Source organism: Coenobita brevimanus, chromosome 24 (genome assembly GCF_032717465.1).
Source record: "Coenobita brevimanus isolate Jiangsu-jjx chromosome 24, ASM3271746v2, whole genome shotgun sequence".
Taxonomy (NCBI): Eukaryota; Metazoa; Arthropoda; class Malacostraca; order Decapoda; family Coenobitidae; genus Coenobita; species Coenobita brevimanus.
In genome coordinates, this window is record NC_136977.1 from 60,701,217 (window position 1) to 60,723,531 (window position 22,315).

Here is a 22,315-nt window from a genome sequence, read left to right on the forward strand (position 1 = left end):
TACTGTTTATATATGCTGACAAACTCGTTGCGGTTAATTAAAGCAGGGTTGTGTGAGTGTGTGTGTGTGTGTGTGTGTGTGTGTGTGTGTGTGTGTGTGTGTGTGTGTGTGTGTGTGTGTGTGTGTGTGTACTTGTTAGTGATGGTATGGTCTCTCTCTCTCTCTCTCACCTTGCTATCTTTTACTCTTCTGCTCTCATGACCTAACCAAATTTACCAATCCAATTTACGGCTCCCTTTATCAAACTAAAATCACTTGGGGCCTCTCCTATCATTACCAACACTTTTCTTTAAAGTATTATCTGTTAAGCTTTTAGCCAGGTTATCATTAAGCATTTTTCACTAATCGTTTTTTTTTTTTTTTTTTTTTTTTTTTTTTTCCTGCTTCTCTTATATTAACTCCTCCTTTAACAAATTTACCAAAATAATCTTTACTATATTCACTATAACCTGACGTGAAATTGCAACCTCTTCCCCTTGAATGCCGAGCTGCAGAAAGAAATCAATACTAGAATATGGTGCCAGTCACGAAAAATTACTGCGAAAAGGATGTAGGGCCACTGGAATGTGTTTTTCTACCACTGACCTCAATGAAAGAAGGATTACAAGCCTGAAAAACCTCCGCTTAGTTAAGTAAATGAACTATATCAATAATTAATATATACCTATTTATTTACTAATCATACACCCTTGTTTTTTAAGCTCTTTAATCCCTTGACTAAAACGGCCCCCAAAAAAATTCTCTTACAGCTCAGAAAGGTCCTTCGTGATGAGACTTAAAAAAAAAATAATAATAATAATTCACTTATACAACACTTTTTCTTTTATTGCCGAGACACTCTGAGGATATGTTGCAGCTCTGAAGGACCCTCTCGTACTGAAAGGGTAGGAAATAAGATCCATGAACCCCCTCACAACGATATCAATACTTCGTGTCTGCTAGCCTCTCTCTCTCTCTCTCCCTCTCTCTCTCAGTACAGAATGGGTCTCGTGCTTAGCCTCACTCCGACGTTTCTTCTACTCTCAAATTTTTTCTACTCCCTCAATTATTTTTTCTTTGGCTTACGAGGGGCTTTTGGAACTGGAGATGATAAAGCTTTCATTTACCCCTTCACTTCGAGGTATATAAAAAACTGAATAAAATCGTTGAGGCAGCAATAATGAATCAACAGAACACGTCATAATCCCCTTTCACTGCTCCCTTCAATACGATGACGGGCCCAAAGACGTACGCCTGCCTGCAGTGACGCCTATGCACCCAGACGGAAGACCAGCAAGGATACACAAACGTCCCTCAACTCCTTCCTAACCCCCGAAAAGAGGATGGGCTGTTGCGTTAGTTTCAATACACCACCACTACCACAACCACCACTACCACTACTACTACTATCATTCCTCCTAAGCTATTTCATTTTTCCTCGTCATCAGGAAGGACCTCCAATAAAGAGTATGTTTTTAAGTTCCCATTATCCCCTTCACAACGAGGACACTATTTCACTTGCCCCGAAAGACGATTATAATATATCCGAGAAGGGAGCTCACGTACTGAAAGAGTTAAGTATACATTAAGTTTTCGGAATGAGCGGGCTTTCTGTTTCAAGAACACCGAACACCGTCAGTAACTTCCACGACAAACACAGAGGTACTGTGTGTGTGTGTGTGTGTGTGTGTGTGTGTGTGTGTGTGTGTGTGTGTGTGTGTGTGTGTGTGTGTGTGTGTGTGTGTGTGTGTGTGAGAGAGAGAGAGAGGGGGGGGGAAGGCGGCAGGTGAATTAGTAAGTGAGTGGGTGTCTGAATGGCAGGTGGATGGGTGTGGAGAATAGATGGAGTGAGTGCGTGGATGTGAAGCGTAGGTGAGTACTCGTATGGAACAGGTCTGGCGATGAGGTTGAAGTACGTGGTGTGGTGTGGTGTGGTGTGGTGTGGTGTGTAATGGAATGGAATGGAATGTGATGTGATGTGGCGTGCTGCAATGAGGTGTGGTGTGGTGTGGTGTGGTGTGGTGTGGTGTGCTGTGGCGTGGTTTCAAGCATGGTGTGGTGTGCAGATACATAATGAAACCATACTACTGCTGAATAACATCGCAAGCCTACTCTATCAGCGAGAGTTTTAAGTTCAACCACCGAAGTGAAAGTATTAGAGAGACAACATTTTAACCTTATTTGCTAGAATTCTCTCAAACACAAACTGTCATCTGCGGAAATAAAATGTCTAAATTCAACCACCGCTGCGGATGACCTACTAAACAAGAGATGGAAAACGGTGACGAGGCTTACAAACAGACAAGGGAATTACGGGGAGACTGGTATAAAAACAGAGGTCCGAATAAACACTCATAACCCAAAAACAATAAGCAAAATCCACTAGATGAATTTGGTTATCTCAAAATACACTGGGGGGGTGATACAGCATGGAGAGGATAGATTTACAAGAGGGATGGGGGTCGTTATGGCAAGACTGGAGGGCATCTTTATAAAGCACATCGGGGAGGAGGTCGTTCTGACAAGCTGTGGGGATAGTTTATTAAAGGACAGGGGGGAAAGGGTCGTTACGGCAAGCCGGGAGGGGTAGTTTTATCAAGCAAGAGCAGGAAGGGGGTCGTCACAGCAAGAAGACAGGGTAATTTTATCAAGGGAAAAGGGAGAGGGTCGTTACTGCACGAAGATAAGGTAATTTAATCCAGGAAAAAGGGAAGGGGGTCGTTACTGCAAGAAGATTGGGTAGTTTTACCAAGTAGGAGAGAAGGGGGTCGTTACCTCAGCCATGGAGGATACTTTTATCAAACAAAAAAGAGAGAAGGTCGTTAGCGCAAGAAGGTATAAAGAGAAAAATTTGAGAGGCCGTTATAGCAAGCAGAAAGGATAATTTTACCCAGCAGGGGAGGGAGTGGGGATGTTACATTAAATATGAGGTAATGTTTGTGACGGTGGGGTGGTGGGAGTGTCACAGCAAGAAGTGAGGGTTATAAGGACAATGTAGGTCACAATCATCGCTATTTCTGGTCGCCAAATTCCCCCGCACGACAGGGATTGAGTGACGGTCGCCGCTCAGTCCACGTTAACTTTCACTCACGTCACTGGTAGCTAAAACAGACACAAACCAACTCTTACTGTAATTTATACCATTTCTAGATTTCTCAAAAAGGGTGAGAAGAGATCCGTAACTTCAATCTCTCTTGGTCTGGTGAATGGAACTGCAACTGAACGTAAGGTAAGCAGAACACAGCAAGAGCAGGCAAGTATAAGAACCTCTCATAATTATTTCCGTTGTAATAATTAATATATGGTACGTATGAAGTGCTCCCTTAAAGAGGTGCAATCGCCTCCACTATTAAGTACTACAGGGAGTGGCCTGTCGGAGGTCTTTTGCGACACTACTGTATTTGTTTACGTCCCGCGTTTACCGTACTGGAACAAGCCCGTTATAGCAATCCAACCACAACAGATGAAAGACGTAAGCAAATACACTGGTGCCATGTAGTACTTAGAAGTGGAAGCGACTGTCCCTACTCCCACAATCGAATATCACGAGTTTCTATACAAGATTACACTGTCTCGTCTTTGGGGAGCCAGATTGTGAGATTAAAAGAACTAGTGGAAGCATTAAATTCACGAAGCTGCGTTGTAACCTTGCAATACACGCGATTTCAGTGTGTGGGGACAACTTTTTATGTGAACAATGCACGGCAGACCTTAATCTCTTCAACCCTCTGACGTGTTTTACCGATTTACCCTTGCTACTTCCAGACGATTTTTTTTCAACTCTGGGGAGACCTCTTGCAGTGAAGTGATAAATGAATGATAAATCCAACGCCTCCAGTTTGAAAAGTCTCTCCAAAGTTGACACAAATTCTGGAAATACAGAAGAATAAAATTTCACAACGTCGTAATATATATGGGTTTAATAATATGAATGGGTGGAGTGGAAAGATATATGGGGGTGGGTGGGGAGCATTGGAGGAGGGGGCAGCCAAATGACAGGACAGGACGAGGTGGAGGCGATGTGTCTGTGGCCACCCCTTACGGGATTAAAGCACCTGGCAATAGATACAAATAGATAGAAAACATCCTTGTGTTTAACGAGTGAAGCTTATCGACCAATTGTGTGTCTGTCAGAGGCGGTAATTCCCTCTGAGTTCATTGGGTCAGCTCGGCCTGGCATAAAGGGTGATGGCCGCCCTAATGACTCAATAGGGACAAATGACGTTAAAGAGCCAAACGACAATTTTTTTTTTTTTACCCGAATGACTGGAACATTCTCTCTCTCTCTCTCTCTCTCTCTCTCTCTCTCCTTGTAATATCTGCTGGTTTGACTATTTTTGTTTGTAAGGCAGTTTATGTTGCTGTTTTTGTGTGTAATTGCTGTTGGTAAGAATTGGCCTTTAACTCGTGTCCATGTGACGGTTTTTGCTTGTAACTGAGGATAATATGCACGTTTTTTGCTTCCAGCCGCGATTGGTGTGAAAGTGATTGTGCTGGTGTTGGTGTAGGTGTAGGTGTAGGTATTGGTGTTGGTGTAGGTGTAGGTGCTGTGTTGGTGTATGTGTTGGTGTATGTGTTGGTGTAGGTGTTGGTGTTGGTGTAGGTGGTGGTGTTGGTGTACATGTTAGTGTAGGTGTTGGTGTAAGTGTTCGTGTAGGTGTAGGTGCTTGTGTAGGTGCAGGTGTTGGTGTAGGTGTTGGTGCTTGAGTAGGTGTTGGTGTAGGGGTAGGTGTAGGTGTTGCTGCCATCATGGTTGTTGTTCTTGTCGGTTGTGGGGGGGCGGGGTTAAACACGTATGGAGTGGGCATGACAACACTATTTAAACTTTACGGTGATCGAGAGGAGTGTTTGTGTTTTGTGTCCTCAGTGTGGGAGTGACTGAGGGAGTGGAGGGGGAGGGAGAACAATGGGGGGGCGGGGTTAAACACGTATGGAGTGGGCATGACAACACTATTTAAACTTTACGGTGATCGAGAGGAGTGTTTGTGTTTTGTGTCCTCAGTGTGGGAGTGACTGAGGGAGTGGAGGGGGAGGGAGAACAAAGCAGGAATGAAGGAGGAGGAGGAACATGGGAAGAGAGAACAGGTGATGAGAAACGGGATCAGACAGAGAGAGAAGAGGGAGTGGTGGAAAAGGCACAGGAGCGAACGGAGAGAGAACAGGTCATGAATAAAGATACAGGAGCAGAAAGAGAAAGAGAACAGAATAAAGGGTTGTGCGGGGAAAGGCAGCTGAACAGAGAAACGAAACTGTAAAAGGATCAAAGTGAGATAAAAAGTGTAGAATAAGGAGAAGAAGATAGGAACAACCTTGACAGAGAAAAGTCACTGCAGAGTATGGTGAGGGAGGCAAACGAGGAGGACAGGAAGGACAAGGGAACAGTGCGACGACGAAAAAGAAGAGTAAAATGAATGACAAGGAGTGATAATTCGGAAGAGGATATGAATAATTAGAAATAAAATGGCACTGGACAAAAACAAGGTAAGGCAAAGCAACCACAACAGGGAGAAAAGAAGAAAGTGAAGAAAATCAAAGGAAGTGAGCACAAGAGGGGGAAACGATCAAGGAAAAGTAAGGAAAACAAAAAAGTAAGGTGAAATAACATAAGCAAGAAATGGCACAGAGAGAGAGAGAGAGAGAGAGAGAAAATCGCCAGACACCAGTTCTCGTGACACTGCTTTTAAATGAAATACCGGTATCCGCCGGTGCCGAGGCAAAAAGGTGAACACTTTAATCCTATTTGTTCTAGTTCAATCTGTCTTTCTGCTCCAGTAAGACCATGTGCCTCGAATGCTTTTGAAGTGGAATTATACGAGGTCCAGGAACTTTCTATTTCAGCTTTCGCACACTAACGCACAGTCTTTGTGCGCACTTGTTTACTATTACCGGTGACCTCAAATGACCTCCGACCGGTGGGCTCAAATGACCTCGGAGGTCAACCTCACATAGCCTATGTCCGAACTGGAGGTCAAGTGTCTCCACGCCAAACACTGGGCTGCAAGGATACACTATCGAACACTACCGGTGACCTCAAATGACCCAAATCTGAATTTTGACCCCCTAAAACCATCATCGGGTCATCCTGATTCAGAATATATATGGGTCTGGGGGGTCTCTGGCCATTGGTCTGGGCGTGATTGAAGGACAAACAAATAACGCGGCTTCGAGAGAGAGACAGAGAGAGAGAGAGAGAGAGACGAATAGGAGGAAGAAATTTGAAGGACGATGTGAAGTAAATTTTGAAGGACGATGTGAAGAAAACGAGAGGCAAAAGGAACAAAATTCGGAAAACGTGAAGGAAAAAGAGTAAGAGGAGGAGGAAATGCGAAAAATATGAGAGGAAAAAGAGTGAGCGGCGCAGTGAATGGCTGGAGGTGATGGATGGGGAAGAATGAAGGGGATTATTAAAAAGGGGAGGAGAAGAGGGGAAGAAATATGAAAAATAAAATAAAAACGAAAGAAAATGGGTTAGCGTGAAGGATGACTGAAGAAAATGTGAAGTGATGCGAGGAAGGAGGTAAAAGAAAATACGCAGAGAAGAAGTGACAAGGTGAGTGAGAGGGGACGGGAAGCAGTAAATATAGCGTGAAAGAAGTGGGAGACTGAGAGAGAGGCTGGGAGAAGGACCAGCGGCAGCCAGAGGGGAGAATGCGAGGGGAGAACCACGAAGGGGAGAGGAAGAGGGGAAGAAAAAAAAGGGACAGAAGTGGTTATAGAAAGTAACGGGAAGGAAAGAGAGGAGAAGGCGAAGAGAAGGTAAGGGGGAAAGAGGGAGAAAATAAAGGGAAGGAAAGGCGGGAGGAAAGGGTAAGGGGAAGAGCCTGTGAGAGGAAGGAAAGGGGAGCTGAGGGGAAATAAAGTGGGAAAAATGTAAAGCAAAGCAAGACTGCAGGGACGTAAAGTGTAGAAGAGGAGGAGCGTAGGTGATGGACGTCAAGAAGGCAGGAGAAGAGGGAGAATTGAAAAGGGTGAGGGGAAGAACTTAAGAGGACAGTTTCATGAAAATTAATGGAAAGGGGTGATGGTGAGGGTGAATCTGATGATGGTAGAGTGATGGTGAAGATGGTAGTTATGGTGGTAGTGGAGAGTAATACTGATGGTGAATGACAACAATAAGGGATATGATGATGATGATGATGATAACAGTAATGGCGGGGGGTGAAGGTATAATGCTGATGAAGGTAAGAGTATTGGACATGGGTGATGATGATGATGGTGGTGATGATGATGATGATAATGATGATGATGATGATGATGATGATGATGATGATGATGATGATGATGATGATGATGATGATGACGACGACGACGATGATGATGACGACGACGACGATGATGATGATGATGATGACGACGACGATGATGATGATGATGGTCACTGATAGATAGGGGTGAGGTTAAGGATGGTAGTGGTAACAGTGAGGGTGATGGTGAGGGTGAGGGGAGGCGGCGAGGGGAGTGTAAGTGGCTTAGGGTGTGGGGTGAGGGAGGCGGGAGGGTGATGAAAAGAAAAAGTGAATTGTTTTAACCTTTCTCTCACTTCACCTGACGAGCCAACACCTGCCCCCTCCACAATGCCTAACACACACACACACACACACACACACACACACACCTCCCCAAACACACAAGAGCCAACACGATGCCTCCTCCACGTAAACACAGTCGCAACACACTACGACATAACTCTCTCTCTCTCTCTCTCTCTTCCGAGCTGTACTATATTAAAAAGTGACTGAGGGGTGGGGCGTTAGAGAATTAAAAAGAAAAAATAAAGACTGCAAGGTTGTGTACAAAAAAAAAGGAAACAAATAATTAGGATGACGACGAATATGATGATGATGATGATGATGATGACGAGGAAGAGGAGAAAAACGATATGTGTGTGTGTGTGTGTGTGTGTGTGTGTGTGTGTGTGTGTGTGTGTGTGAGAGAGAGAGAGAGAGAGAGAGAGAGAGAGAGAGAGAGAGAGAGAGAGAGAGAGAGAAACAATATTCACGCCACTACAGCCAATCACTAACACGTTTTCAATGGGGATTAAACAGCATTCTTCCTTAAAAAAAATAAAAAAAATAAAAATTAATAATATTCGCTAAACTTGCCTCCATCATTAGTCACACCGCCTGCTGGGTCGTCACTTCCACTGTTGCCATCATTTTTTTTTTTTTAACCCTTTTGAAAGTTGTCAAAAAAGAGGAAATTAATAGAAGGAAGGAGCAGGAGGAGGAAATGGAGGAGGAAGAGGAAAAGGAGGAGGAGGAGGAAAAGGAGGAGGAGGAGGAGGAGGGAGGAAGACCAGAGAGAAAAGGCTCAGATTAATGACTACCGCATCGACCTGAAGAAGGTTATAAGGCAGACATTTTCGTGTCAACCTTTACAAAGAATACGACCCGCAGAAGCTAGTTTATATTTAGGTCTCCAACTTTATTGCTGTGTGAAGATGAGCAAGAGGGGAGCAAGCTGAGTCCGCCAGTCTGACCACACGGCGAATCAAATTTGGTTTCTGCTAGTTCCGAGTTGAATGTGCTAACCCCCGGGAATTTACGAGAATGTACATGAAGTGGGGATGTTTTGGAAGAGAACATGGCCCCACTACACACGTACTGCCCACCCACAGCATTTCCTGAGTGTACGGCAAATACTAACAGGTCAGAGTGGAGAATGGTGGGGATTCGTGAGGTATGGTGCACTGGGTTTACAGAAGAGTACTGGTTAAACAAAAAGAAAATGAATCTCCCATGAATTCGCTGGGATTCGACCCTGCAATATCATATTTACCTACCAGGTCACGATTAACACCACTCGAAAGTACTCTAAGTAGGCAAGGCACAACAAACACAAATGGATTTAAATTAAATAAACTCGTACATAGTTTCTGAAGAGATCGGAAGGAACTGACCCGGAAACAGGGTATTACGTGAAACAATATACCTGGCAATGTAGTTGGTTCTAATTCGATTTAATGTTTAAATAATTAGCTATGTGCTGCAGCAGTACGCCTTCACGCGGTGGCTGATATCTCTAGGCGACTCCACTACCTACTGATGAAAACGCCCCTCAACTCCCTCCCTATCCCCCCAAAGGAGGCTGGCTGAAGAAGGATATCTCAATCTGCAGACCATCGGGTTCACGTCCAGATGAACTCGACGCCACAAGAACAAAGACAAGAATTAGTTTGACACGTGGCTGGAAAGTGCTGGGTACATGACTGAAGTTCAGGCCAAGTTAGACGTTTTCCCGTCGTCCTTTTCAGTAACGTTCACATGCCCCCTCCCCCCTTCTCTCTCTCTCTCTCTCTCTCTCTCTCTCTCTCACGCAGGCAGGATAGGTGGATGGGGAAAACGAAGTCGGGAGGGTAGACAGATGGTGAAAAATACAGAGACGGTAAGCAGATGGGAGAGACGTTGTTGATGGGCAGAATATGTATGTAGGGTAGGCAGATGGCGAAAAATGCAGGTGGGGTCATCAGGTGGGGAAAAAAAATTGAAGGTAGGCCTGGTGGATGGGGAGAATATGTACACCGGATAGGGATGCAGGGAAACTTTATTGGTGGGATAGGTAGATGGGAGTTATCATATGAAGGTCGAGTAGGGTAGTGAGAGGAATATGATGGCAGGGTAGGGTGTCATACAACGGTAAGGTGGAGTAGAATAAGGTAGAGTAGGGCTGGTCAGAGAAGAGGGTAAAGTGGAGCTGGGTAGAGTATAATACAATGATACAGTAGGGTAGATGCGTAGAATATGAAGGTAGGGTAGGACAGGGTAAGGTAAAGTAGGGCAGAGTATGGTATGGTATGGTATGGTATTGTAAGGTAAGGTCGGACAAGGTAGGGTAAAGTCAGGTAAGGTAAGGTAAGGTAAGGTAAGGTAAGGTAAGGTAAGGTAGGGTAGGGTAGGGGAAGGGTAGGGTAGGGTAGGGTTGGGCAAGGGTAGGGTAGGGTAGGGTAGGGTAGGGTAGGGTAGAGTAGGGTTGGGCAAGGGTAGGGTAGGGAAGGGTAAAGAAAGTTAAGGGAAGGCAAGGCAGGGTAGGGCAAGGTAAGGTTGAGGCAGGGTAGGGTAGATGGGAAGAATATAGGTGTAGGGCAGGGAAGGAGGATTACCAGCGCCTCTCTCATATAATGGCGGGAGGGACGCGAGGGATTGAAGGATTTACGTGATATTTTTGGCCTGGGTTTTATGAAATGCATGAAGTTCTGGCTCTCTGTTTGCTTTGACTGCAGGCGGGAGATCAGTGGTGATGGAATCGACACAGAAAAAAGGGAAAGAAAAATAGAACTGTACATAAAAGTGTGTACAGAACGGAAAGTGCACGGAGGACGAAAAGTGTACGACCAACGAAAAATGTACACCAACGAAAAATGTAAACCAACGAAAAGGGTACAGCCAACGAACAGTGTATAAAGGACGGAAACTATATAACGGGAGTGTATAAAGACAAAAGTGTATAACCAACTATTTATAAAAGACCAAAAGCGAACGATGGATGAAGAAGGTGCGAATAACGAAAAAAGTACAACCGACAGACACTATACAATCAACAAAATGGGGGGGGGACCTGAAAGAGTGAATAACACGAAATAACAGAGAAAAACAGACCAGGAATGAAGTGGATGAATGAACCCCCTAATTCCGAGGACGCCATTCTAAAATTTTGCTTTTCCTGCCACCAGACGACCTGATTCAGCTGGGAAATGATAGTAGTGATGGGGTTATGGGGATAAAACTAGCCTACCATAAAACACACACACACACACACACACACACACACACACACACACACACACACACACACACACACCACCTCAATCTTCAAGTACACACATAACACCCACGGAGGAGTTCAACACCATTAAAACACTCTCCATGACAGGAAGTCCTTTTTTTTTTTTTTTTTTAAATCACGATTTTTGTCCACTCCAGAAAGCTCTCTTGTACCGAACACGTTAATGAGAACCTTAACTCCTCAAATTAAAACGGGCTCTCCTAATCCAAATACAATCGTTGGGACACAGTAAAAATATAATAATAATAATAATAATAATAATAATAATAATAACAATAAAAAATACGATAATTGATTGACGAGGTCCGCCCCTTCACAGCCACCACGTACTCTTCGTTTTCTTCGTGCTGCTACTGAACTTAAGGGGAGACTATTCAAACTGGAGAGATCAATACCCTTCATTTATTCCTTTACTAATACGTGGCGTCCCCTAAGCTGGAATAAAAATCGTATGGAAGCACCAAGAATGAACTACAAACGACGTGACTGGATTCAGGAGGTTGAACACGTAAAATGCTATTAGCCATTCACGAAAAAAAGTATATGGGAAAAAAAATGATACTAGACTGAACTGGAACAAACCCAAGTGACAAGAACGCAACAGTAGCACTACACAACTCAGTAGGAATACGATGAAGGTGGCAAGAACACTGAAGCAGCAATACCTGAGTGGACAAAAACGCGCTGAAAGTGACAGGAACACAAGAAAAACACTAATAATATCTGAAACAGCAGAACAGTAAATGAAGGAGAAGCAGTGGGTGAATGGCAAAAATAAAGGGACAGGAACGAATGTAACAGTAACAACAGGACGAAGCGGTGCCCATTTGGTTGGGGGGGGGAAAAAAAAAGTGAGGCAAGTCTTTACTGTGTACCGTAATAACCTTTCGTTCTAAGTAAGTTCGTTATGCTGAAAAAACTCGGTAGAAAGAAATGTTGTTACTCAGTAAAGACTTCCACCTCAACTTTCTTTCACTTTTTCAATTATCTACCAATTCTGTCATGATCTACCAAATAATATTAAGAATACGATATATGAATAAAAGCAGCCGACACAGTAAGTAGATGGGAAGTTCAGAAACAAGTGTAGCGGGAAATAAAAAAATAAATAAATAAACAAACTCAACATAAAGCAAGAGGTGCGTAAAAGTAGCGACATGAGGTAAAGGAGTAATTGCAGAAGCAGCAGCTGAGGACTAAAAGGTAGGTGATTAAAAGTAGGAACACAAATAAGGGCTGTTGATGTACTGGAAACGTAGAAGCTAAAAATAACAGGAATTACATAAGGTACATAGGGTAAGATTCAGGAAAAAGGGGAATGAATAATCCGATCAGCTACAGGTGGACGGGAAAAAAAAATAATAATAAATTGGCGAGATATTTTTGAGAGAGAGAGAGAGAGAGAGAGAGAGAGAGAGAGAGAGAGAGAGAATCCGATCAGGTACAGGTGGACGGAAAACAAAATTGGCAAGATATTTTGAGAGAGAGAGAGAGAGAGAGAGAGAGAGAGAGAGACAGACAGACAGACAGACAAAGACAGAGAATAAACAGTAGCAGCAACCTTACCATCATCTCCAGAATCAATGCACAACAAAGGCCTTTTCCAGCTATCTCCACTTTGACCAATTTCCTGTGAGCCTGTTCCATCCAATCCCAGCAGATATAAAATTCCCTCTCTCCACTTAGTTACCTGGCTGCCTCTTCCTCTCATTCCATCTCCAAGCTGCCATTCTGATATCCCAGTTGTTCTTCTGTTCTTTGATGTATTGTTATTAATGTTCATTCACAGTAACGCGGCGGATATTATTGTTCGTTTGCAATACTATAGCTGTACATTTCCTTTGCACTTCTTCGTGACTAGCTCGTGTTAATCTCTCGTCACAGCTCAGCATTCAAGATGGAGGTATGGTTTAGGCCTAGTTAAAGTGAAGGGAGTAGAGATTCCCTTCCACTCTTCGTTTGATTTCGCTGTCATTAATTATCACGATCGAGCTTCCTGTCACAAGTAAATATGGTCGTAAAACATACTCTAGGACGTCATCTCTGAAAATTACACGTCAGTTAAAAGTAATTAATATTCGTCTACTTCAAGCTAACTTTTAGATTCCCCGAGTTCAGCTGCACCGGAAAAAAAAAAAAAAAAAAAAAAGGCCACATACAAAGCAGGGCAAATAAGGCTGAATTCAAAGTAGGGCGAGAAAAGCAGAATACAAAGGAGTACGTAAAGAAATATAAAAACCAGAGCATGGAAAACTGAGTACAAAGAAGAAAAACACTACACGAAAACTGAAATGCAAAATGCAAAGAATAAAAGCACTACAAGCAAAATACACAGAATAAAAACACAAGCAAAATACACAGAATGAAAACACAAGGAAAGCAAAATACAAAGAATAAAAATACAAGAAAAGCAAAATGTACAGAATAAAAGCACTACATGAAATGCAGGATACAAGGCTAGCAGAATCCAGCAGCAGACGCAACTGCAGGAGGGTAAACAGCAGGAGGGTAAGCAGCAGGTGCAGTGGCGGTGGTGTCGTGCGCAGCAACCTCAACATAACTTCTACAATGCCGTTCCGGAATCCACACAAACGCTGGCTGCTTAAAGGGAGTCGCTGTGGAAGAGAGGGAGTGTGCGGATTGTGGGGAGCCTTGAGGGGATGTGAAGGAGTGAGGTGTGGGGGGATCTGAAGGAGTGAGGTGTGTGGAGATGTTAAAGAGTGAGGTGCGTGGAGTTGTGAGGTGCGTGGGGGTGTGAGGTGCGTGTGGGGGTGCTGAGGGTGCGAGTACAGTAAAGGAACATGCTTGGATAATGGTCGTGCAGACGTAGTGTAGCAGTAATGTGAAGCATCGTCTCAGCTTCTGTTCCACTGCATATTAGTGTTTCGTCACCGTGCTCCAAGACTGACCAGTACCTTGGTCTGCCATCCCAAGTGCTTAATGTTCGTCTGGAAAGCCCTTGAAGGACGAACCAGGAAGAAGGAAATCCGAGGAACAGTGGGAGTAGGGGAAGAGAAAGAAACAAGGAAGAGTGAAACAGTGATGATAACAGACCATACGATGTGTGTGCAAAAGACGAAATTTATGGGGAACAAAAAAAAATTACATAGGGATCAGGTTTGTAAAATATGTGATGAATGTGTGTGTGTGTGTGTGTGTGTGTGTGTGTGTGTGTGTGTGTGTGTGTGTGTGTGTGTGTGTGTGTGTGTGTGTGTGTGTGTGTGTGTGTGTGTGTGTGTGTGTGTGTGTGTGTGTGTGTGTGTGTGTGTGTGTGTGTGTGTGAGAGAGAGAGAGAGAGAGAGAGAGAGAGAGAGAGAGAGAGAGAGAGAGAGAGAGACAGACAGACAGACAGACAGACAGATAGACAGGAGGCATTCATGATGTAGTGTGATGGAGAGTGACAAGCGAACGATTATTGGGCGTGAGGACGGGGGGGAGGGATTGGAGTGGAAATGGATAGGATTGGCGACGGATAGGAGGGGGGAGGGATAGGAGGGGAGATGGATAAGAGGGAAGGATAGGAGGGAGAGACACAGGAGAGAAGATGGAGTGGGGGGGATAGGAGGGGAGGGAGTGGGGGGGATAGGAGGGGAGGGAGTGGGGGGGATAGGAGGGGAGGGATTGGAGGGGAGATGGACAGGAGGGGGATGGATAGGAGGGGAGGGATTGGAGGGGAGATGGACAGGAGGGGGATGGATAGGAGGGGAGGGACAGGAGGGTACAGGGACAGAAAGGGAGAAAGACGGGAGAGGAGAGACGTGGGCGAGTGTACCTATACATTCTCTTTAGGCAGCCACTCGTCCTCAGATTCACGGTGCTAATTTCTTATACAGTGACTCTCTCTCTCTCTCTCTCTCTCTCTCTCTCTCTCGACTGTATATACTCGTATGTGTATATTTATGTATTTCTACGTTACTTTGTCGCTGACCCGTCCTCTACTTTGGACGTGGTCTGGCATTGAATGACTCTATCAACAGCCACAAAGATAAATAAAAGTTAAATCTGCTGTCAATACAATTCTTTAGCTTTCATATCTGACTCTGGCTCCATCTGGTCAAGCTTGAACAGAAGAGACCCCTATCAGTCAGAGCCAAACACCCACCATTATCTGTCTGCCCTGCCCTGATGAACAGCCCTACATCTTCATCCACAGAGATACAAGTAATTTCATTATGCCTATCATTCTCTTTAGCCGATATTAATTTCAGTATCCCTCATCCCACTACAAAAGTCTGGCGTGAATCGTTTCTCTCCAATAACATGCTTCTTATTTTATTCTTGATAGCCCCACACCGATTTATTTGAATCAGAGTACCCTGATCGAAATGGAGGGTTTAGATAGAGCCTTCATTAACCCTTCACTACCTGGTGCTCCCTTAAGCTGAATCACGTCGTCCTGCAGCAGCAAGAATAAAAAGGGAATCATATGTACTCGTATCAAGGCGTAAGGGGTGAACAAGACAAACATCTCTTGACTCTTACGGCACTAAAACACCTAACTGTTGTGACTTCCTTCAAGCTGATGAGAGAATACACTGAAATAATCTGCACAAATGGCACGGTGCTGCCCTTCATTACAGTGTCATGATTCGGCTAGGCACGCATCAAAATAAGTGACTGCTCTTGGGGAAATATATAAAAATAAAAGCAAATGCACAAAAACATCATCATCAATCCTATTCCTTTTTCCCTCCTAGAGAGCCATATATTCGTTGTAAAACCCATAATCAGTGTAGGTCCATCCATCTATCTATCTATTGCCTGACGTCCTATTTTGTGAGGGAACGGGCTCAACGAAATGACCCTCAGCCATTTCTGTTACTACTAAATTATGACGCCTTCTCGCGACAATCGCCCTCTTACACACACATCCACTTTATTTCGCCATGTCGTTCTCGGTCTCCCCTTCCCTCTCCCAATAGCCTCAACCCCATACACTTACCCGGTCAATCTAGTCAATCACCATTTCCACTCGCTCCACATCACGAGGCCGAACCATCACAAGCGCTTCCTTCGTTTTATTTTCCCCACACCGACCTCTACACCTTATTTTTTACGAATCCTTTCATTTGTCCATCCAGCTATCCCTGCATGTCACTTCACGGCGTTTTTCAAGGATATTTATTTCAACAGCTCTCCATTTCGACTAACGTCCCTTCAGCATCGTCCACGCTTCACTGATGTACGTTAGTGTTGAAATCCATGTACCGTCTTGTAATGCTTTCTTCGCTCCCATGCTTACATTTTTGTTCCTCACCACTACTCTCAACACCCCTTCCACTTTTCCTTGTTACATCCGTTCTTTTCACCCATAAAATACTATCATCTCTATTCACAACACTGCCAAAATACTCAACCACCCGCACGTTTTTTTGTTTATCAGAGTGTCTCAAATAAAAACCTGTCTTTGTGTCTCATTCCAACATTATCATTTTGTCCTTGTCTTCGCTAATTTTATACTTCGCCGTTCACATAATGTGCACTAAACACCATCCTATCAGACCCAATCACCTCCACTCCACATCTGCAGAGAGAAGTGTAGACAGTTCCCTTCTTCAAAAGCAATCCTGTAACAACTGTTCTCATTTTACCTATCAATACCCATACATAAATACTGATACAACCACCGGAGCATTACAGAGACCTGTTCCAATCCACCAAACATGCTGAATCTCTCACCATCCACTCTCACAGATGCTTTTGCTCCACCAACTGGATAACACACTACAAATCATGCTCTATTATCTTCCGCAATCCCAGCCGATCTCCTCTTATCATTTTCTTATGCCGTCTTCAAACAACACTTCCAGGAACTTCTCGGCCAGACATCTTAGTGTAAATATGTGATTGACAAATATCTTACCGTCTCTGAATCCATCCCGTCCCACACACCCCAACATTTCTAAGTGGCTTCACCCCTCAATCAACACTTCATTCCACGGCTCAGGATAACAAGGATCCAGAACAAGGGAATTTAATAAAGCATTCATCAACGTCATCACCATCATCATTGTTAACTTTTCCCCCACATTAAAATGGGGTGAGGTGGAATCCAGAAATAATAATAAGAAAAAGAAAACAGAGAGAACAGTCAACAGCATATTCAGCAAAATAGGCCAGGCACTAACTCATAACTCACTCAAGCCCCTGGAATCCTGACTCAACTTAAGAGACCTGACCGTCCGCCCATTTTAGAGCATACAGGGTGATCCGTAAACAGGACTCCACTGGAAATTCTCCTCGCTGTCTTGTGTGCTGGGGGAACGGCTCAGTTGCTGCCGTATGTAGGTGTGACAGTGGGAGTAGGAAATGAATACAAGATGCAGGATAGACATTGATTCCGCTAATGCCGTCCCTAAACCGCACAAGGGAGTGCAAGAGTAGCGTTATACCATGGCCCACCCTGGATACCTCTACCTATTACACAGCGACATAAATACCACTACACAGGGGTATCGGGCAGTACTCACTTTGGTATTGGCTCCCTGGTGTTGTTGAGGACCTGGTGTTCCTCAGGTGGCGGCTCCCGGGTGGACTGGTCGGTGCTGAGCCATATCTGCAGCCGCGGCACCTGGGGGAGGGACGCACAGGTCAGGCACGGTCTCGCCAAAAAATAATAATAATAATAATAATAATAATAATAATAAATAATAATAATAATAATGTTCGGTGAGGAGATCAGGTCAATTAATACATGTCCGGGAATGAGTTCAAAAGACTAATTGTTCAGTAATTATGTCAGGTCCATGAACAGGCTTAAATATTCAGAAACGTGGTCAGAAAAAAAAAACTTAGAACATTAGCTACTTTCACTGGAAAAATAATAATAATAATAATAATAATAATGAAGACCGAAGTTGACTGTAGCTTATATAAAACATCCCTCGCACGCGCCTAAAATTCAAACACAAGAATGCGAGGAACAGGATATCAGCACGAATACAATGGCACACTGAAAAACAAAAATTAATGCCTGAACAACAAACATTAGACACCGAACAACATAAATCAACGACTGGGCAATAAAAGTCAGAGATGGAACAAAAATATCAGAAGCAGACCAACAAATAGCAAATACTAAACAACACAAAATAGAAACTGATAATGGGCAATAGCGGCAAAAATCAGACAACACTGGATAGCAAAATAATAATAATAATAATAATAATAATAAATAATAATAATAATAATAATAATAATAATAATAAGTCAAACGGCGCCAGACACAGTGAACTTTTGAAACTTCGTCCGTGGGAGTCAAAACAGTTCACAAATTATACTCCGAAGGCAAACAACGAGCAAGCAAATTATCCTAAGGCAAACAATATGCACACTTAATTATTCTTGGCCAAACAAAACATTATCCTCCTCAGGCAAACACCAAGCACACAGATTATCCTCCTACGGAAAACAAGTCCACAAATTATCCTCCAAAAGCAAACAAGTAAAGAAATTTTCCTCTTAAAGCAAACAAGAAATTATCCTTCTAAAGCAAACAAGTAAAAAAGTTATCATCCTAAGGCAAACAAGTCTAACAGATTATCCTCGTAAACAAGAAATTACCCTCTTCAGGCAAACAGATCCAAAAATTATCCTCCCAAGACAAATAATAGCCACACAAATTATAATCCTAAGGCAAACAATATGCACACAAATAATCCTCCCAAGGCAATCACGTCCACAAATAATCCTCCTACAGCAAACAAGTAATGAAACAATCCTCTTAAATCCCCCGAAGGCAACGAAGTCCATAAATTATCCTCCTAAAGCAAACAAGCAGAGAAATTGTCCTCTTAAAGCAAGCAAGTCCACAAATTATCCCCCTAAGACAAGAAGCCAGCCCCAGCAACCCGCCATTATACATTTATGACACGACACTTCCAAACTTGCCCAAGATGAGGCGAGGGGACGAGGAAGGGGTCGCGACGAGGCAAACTTAAAATTAGAGAAAGTTATTTAGAAGTTAGGCAGGGAAATTATTTAGAAGTTGGGTCAGGTGCACGGAGGGAAGTTGTCCAGGTCTAGACACGAAGTTTGAGCAAGACGAAGCCAGCTTAACCCTGAATCTGTTTGTCAAGGTCCTGGGGGTCAAGGTGAAAGGAAGATACATAAATAATACGTGTACAAGGAGTGGTAGACGGGAAAGAAAGGGGGAAGAGAAAAAGGGGAGACAGATCGCAGTATACCATGGGAGGGATGGAAGAGGGGACGCAGACAAGAGGGGGCATTGCGAAAGAGGAAAGAGGAGACTGGAGGAAGGAAGAAGAAGGGAAAGAAAGTGGCAATATGAAAAGAAAGAATGTGGTATGAGAAATGGAAAGTGATGAGGAAGGGAAAGAAAGTGATAAGAGGAAGGGAAAGAAAGTGATACGAGGAAGGGAAAGAAAGTGGTATGAGGAAGGGAAAGAAAGCGGTAAAGGAGAGAAAGTGGTTAGAGAATGGGAAAGCCAGCAGCTATAAAAAGGGCTAAATGAGGTAAGGGAAATGGAAAGGGTTAAAAGGAAGGAAAAGAAAGTCAAGAAGAAAGGGAAACGTAGTGATAAGGGAAAGAAATGTGAAGGGAAAGAAAAACAGACGAGAAAGGGAAAAAGGCAAAAGAAATAGGATGCGGCAAAAGGATCGGGAAAAAAAAGAGGCAAGAGAAAGAAAGAAGCAATATGAAGAGAACGGAGCAGAAGGAAAGGAAAAAATGAAGAGGAAGGGAAAGAAACGAACAAGAGGAAAAGAAAGGAGGCAAGACGAAAGGGAGGTAAGCCTTAAGAAAACTGGATATACTGAAACATGAGAAAGGACAAGAAAGAGGCAAGAAATGGAGAGGTAACGAACACACTGAGAGGTGAAGCGTGAGGAGGTGTGACGCCATCTGCTGCGCGCAAATGGACAGCTGGGCCTCAGGGAACGAACTGTCAAGTCTATTATGCAAAGTCGGACACATGAGCAAAGACATGTAGGAAACGGAGTTCATTTGGCCCCCTTCACTGCGATGGAGGGGTCTTGCCTGAGAGAGAGAGAGAGAGAGAGAGTGTGTGTGTGTGTGTGTGTGTGTGTGTGTGTGTGTGTGTGTGTGTGTGTGTGCGCGTGCGTGCGTGCGTGCGTGTGCGCGTGCGTGCGTGCGTGCGTGCGCGCGCGCCAGTTTCTGTCGTGACATTGGTGGAGGGCATCTAATAAATTATCTGGTGTCAATAATGAACACGACGTAGTAATATGACACGGGGTACTACAAACAAACAAACAAACAAACACACACACACACACACACACACACACACACACACACACGAATAAAAACGCGAGTCACAGCCAACAACAAGGAGCAAAAATCAAGGCAGACAATAACACCCAAATAGAATATAAAAAAAACACCCTTACACAAAACCATTATTGGGGAAGGAAAAAGTGAGAGAGGTGAGAGAAAAGTGAGCGAGGGTGAGAGAGGCACAAAGTGATTCTTAATATCACTCGGAAACACACCGTCATTTTTATTTAATCCAATTTCCACTGTACAATAACCTTGGGATTTTTTTTTTATCTGTGTTATATTTGCGGTGAACACAATACGAGAGAGAGAGAGAGAGAGAGAGAGAGAGAGACAGACAGACAGACAGACAGACAGAGAATGGTACCAAAAAGTAAACCCTGTGAAGCCAACAACACTGGCCGGAATTCTCAATGGTTAAGGAAGCTCCCTAACACCTCTTCCGATGCGATTTATTATCCTTACTACACCTTGCCGTCTTGTTCTGTGTTACATAGATCAGTATCACCACGCACTGCACAAATAAAGTACAAAACGATATAAGTCAGCCGTATCCAAAAATAAATCGGTAAGGAAGAGGTGTTAGGGAGCTTCCTTAATCACAATCTCACTCTGCGATTTCTCACGTGTTGCGGGGACGGCTGTCAGCGTTACAAGTGTCTACCCTGCACTGTTTATTAATCTTCTCCCACCGCCACACTCACTCCCAGACCAGCAGACTGAGCCGTTCCCGCAATACACAAACTGTCAAAGCGAGTTTCTACTGGAGCGCTACTTACGAGCTACCCTATATTTCTTTATTATTATTATTATTATTATTATTATTACTACTACTACTACTACTACTATCATTATTATTATTATTATTATCTTTCTACGTTCAAACGATTAAATCCAGTTTGGGAGAGGCGTTTCGATCTGGAGATCATTAGTTTCAACCCCTTCGGTGTGATAACGTCTTCTATATTAATTTTGGTTACAAGATTTTACTCAGTTCTGGACAGGTCTCTCTCTCTCTCTCTCGCATTATATTTCTGCTACAAGCCGATTTTATTGATATTTAGTGAGCTCATCTGTAGTGACGGGGTTAAAAAGTTCTCCCTTAACCCCCCTTCACCACCTACTGTTTCTCCCTAGATGGAATAAAATCATGTGAAGACAGCAAATGAAGAACAAAAAAGTGGGGGATTAACACACACCGCACAAACTGGAATTTCCTTAGCTTTCTGCGTGTCTTCTCAGGCAGCAAGAAGGTGGGAAGAAAAGAAGGAACGAAGGAAGAGAGAGGGAGGAAGGGAGGAAGACGAAGTAAGGAAACGAGATGAGAAGGAATGCGATGAAAAGAGAAGATGGGTACAAGGAAAGAAAACGGCAATTTGGTCTTTCGATAATGTTTGTTTTAGAGTAACTTATGACTATTCTATCTAATATATTCCAGTAGTATGATGCAGAGGTCACAAGAGGTCATTTCGAACAATCCTTGCCTCTTAATTGCTTTTTTTAATTCGAAGTACTATTATTCGAAAGTCATAAGAATATTGTTTAGAAGAGGTTTGCTGCCTATCATGTTCGTCTTGAAGCGGTATATTTAACTGCACAAAATATAAAAGCCACTGTTATGCTTAGTAGTTATATAATTCATTAATATTTTTTAAGGATAAAATGCACAAATAATTTAATAAGCAATGATGTATACACTGGATGAAGGTCTGATCAATTTTTGCTTCCATACAAGTCCGCCACTCCACCACACTCAAAGATGGTCGGCCGCCAGACTTACTCATGTTGGTGTCTTGCTTCCCAAAAACAGGATAACCAAGACTCATGCCAAAAACAGGATGAACAAAACTCAACAGATGAAGATACTGAGGTTTACCGACCCGTACACACTGCCTCATGGTTTCTAGGTCCTCCAAACTAAACTCAGACCAGTTTATAAGAAAGACTCTCATTCCCCCTTCTGCCAAGCCACCTGTAAATCCTGAGACGTTTTCTACAAGTACTCCGTTTTATTTCTATGGTCACTAGCAGAGCAAGAATTGGAGCAGCCTCGTTAGCGTTTATTATTTATTGTTCTTAGTGATGTTCTTCCGCGTGTATCAGTAAGACTTCATAAGGAGGAAAAAGACAATTCATCCGTCACTTGCAAGGTAACTCTCTCTCTCTCTCTCTCTCTCTCTCTCTCTCTCTCTCTCTCTCTCTCTCGTATTGTGTTCACCGCAAATATAACACAGATAAAATAAAAAAATCCCAAGTCATTGTACAGTGGAAATTGGATCTAAAAAAAAATGACGGTGT

At 43.4% G+C, this 22,315-nt stretch overlaps 1 protein-coding gene across 1 annotated transcript in view; it reads right to left on the bottom strand.

The window, feature by feature from the left end:
- The window catches only part of LOC145393394 (uncharacterized), a 288,197-nt gene that overhangs the window by 176,005 nt on the left and 89,877 nt on the right, over positions 1-22,315 (bottom strand). The window contains exon 3 of the mRNA XM_080267489.1: positions 17,232-17,332. Within this exon, the coding sequence (XP_080123615.1) occupies positions 17,232-17,332 (101 nt within the window). The remainder of the gene's footprint in view (positions 1-17,231; positions 17,333-22,315) is intronic.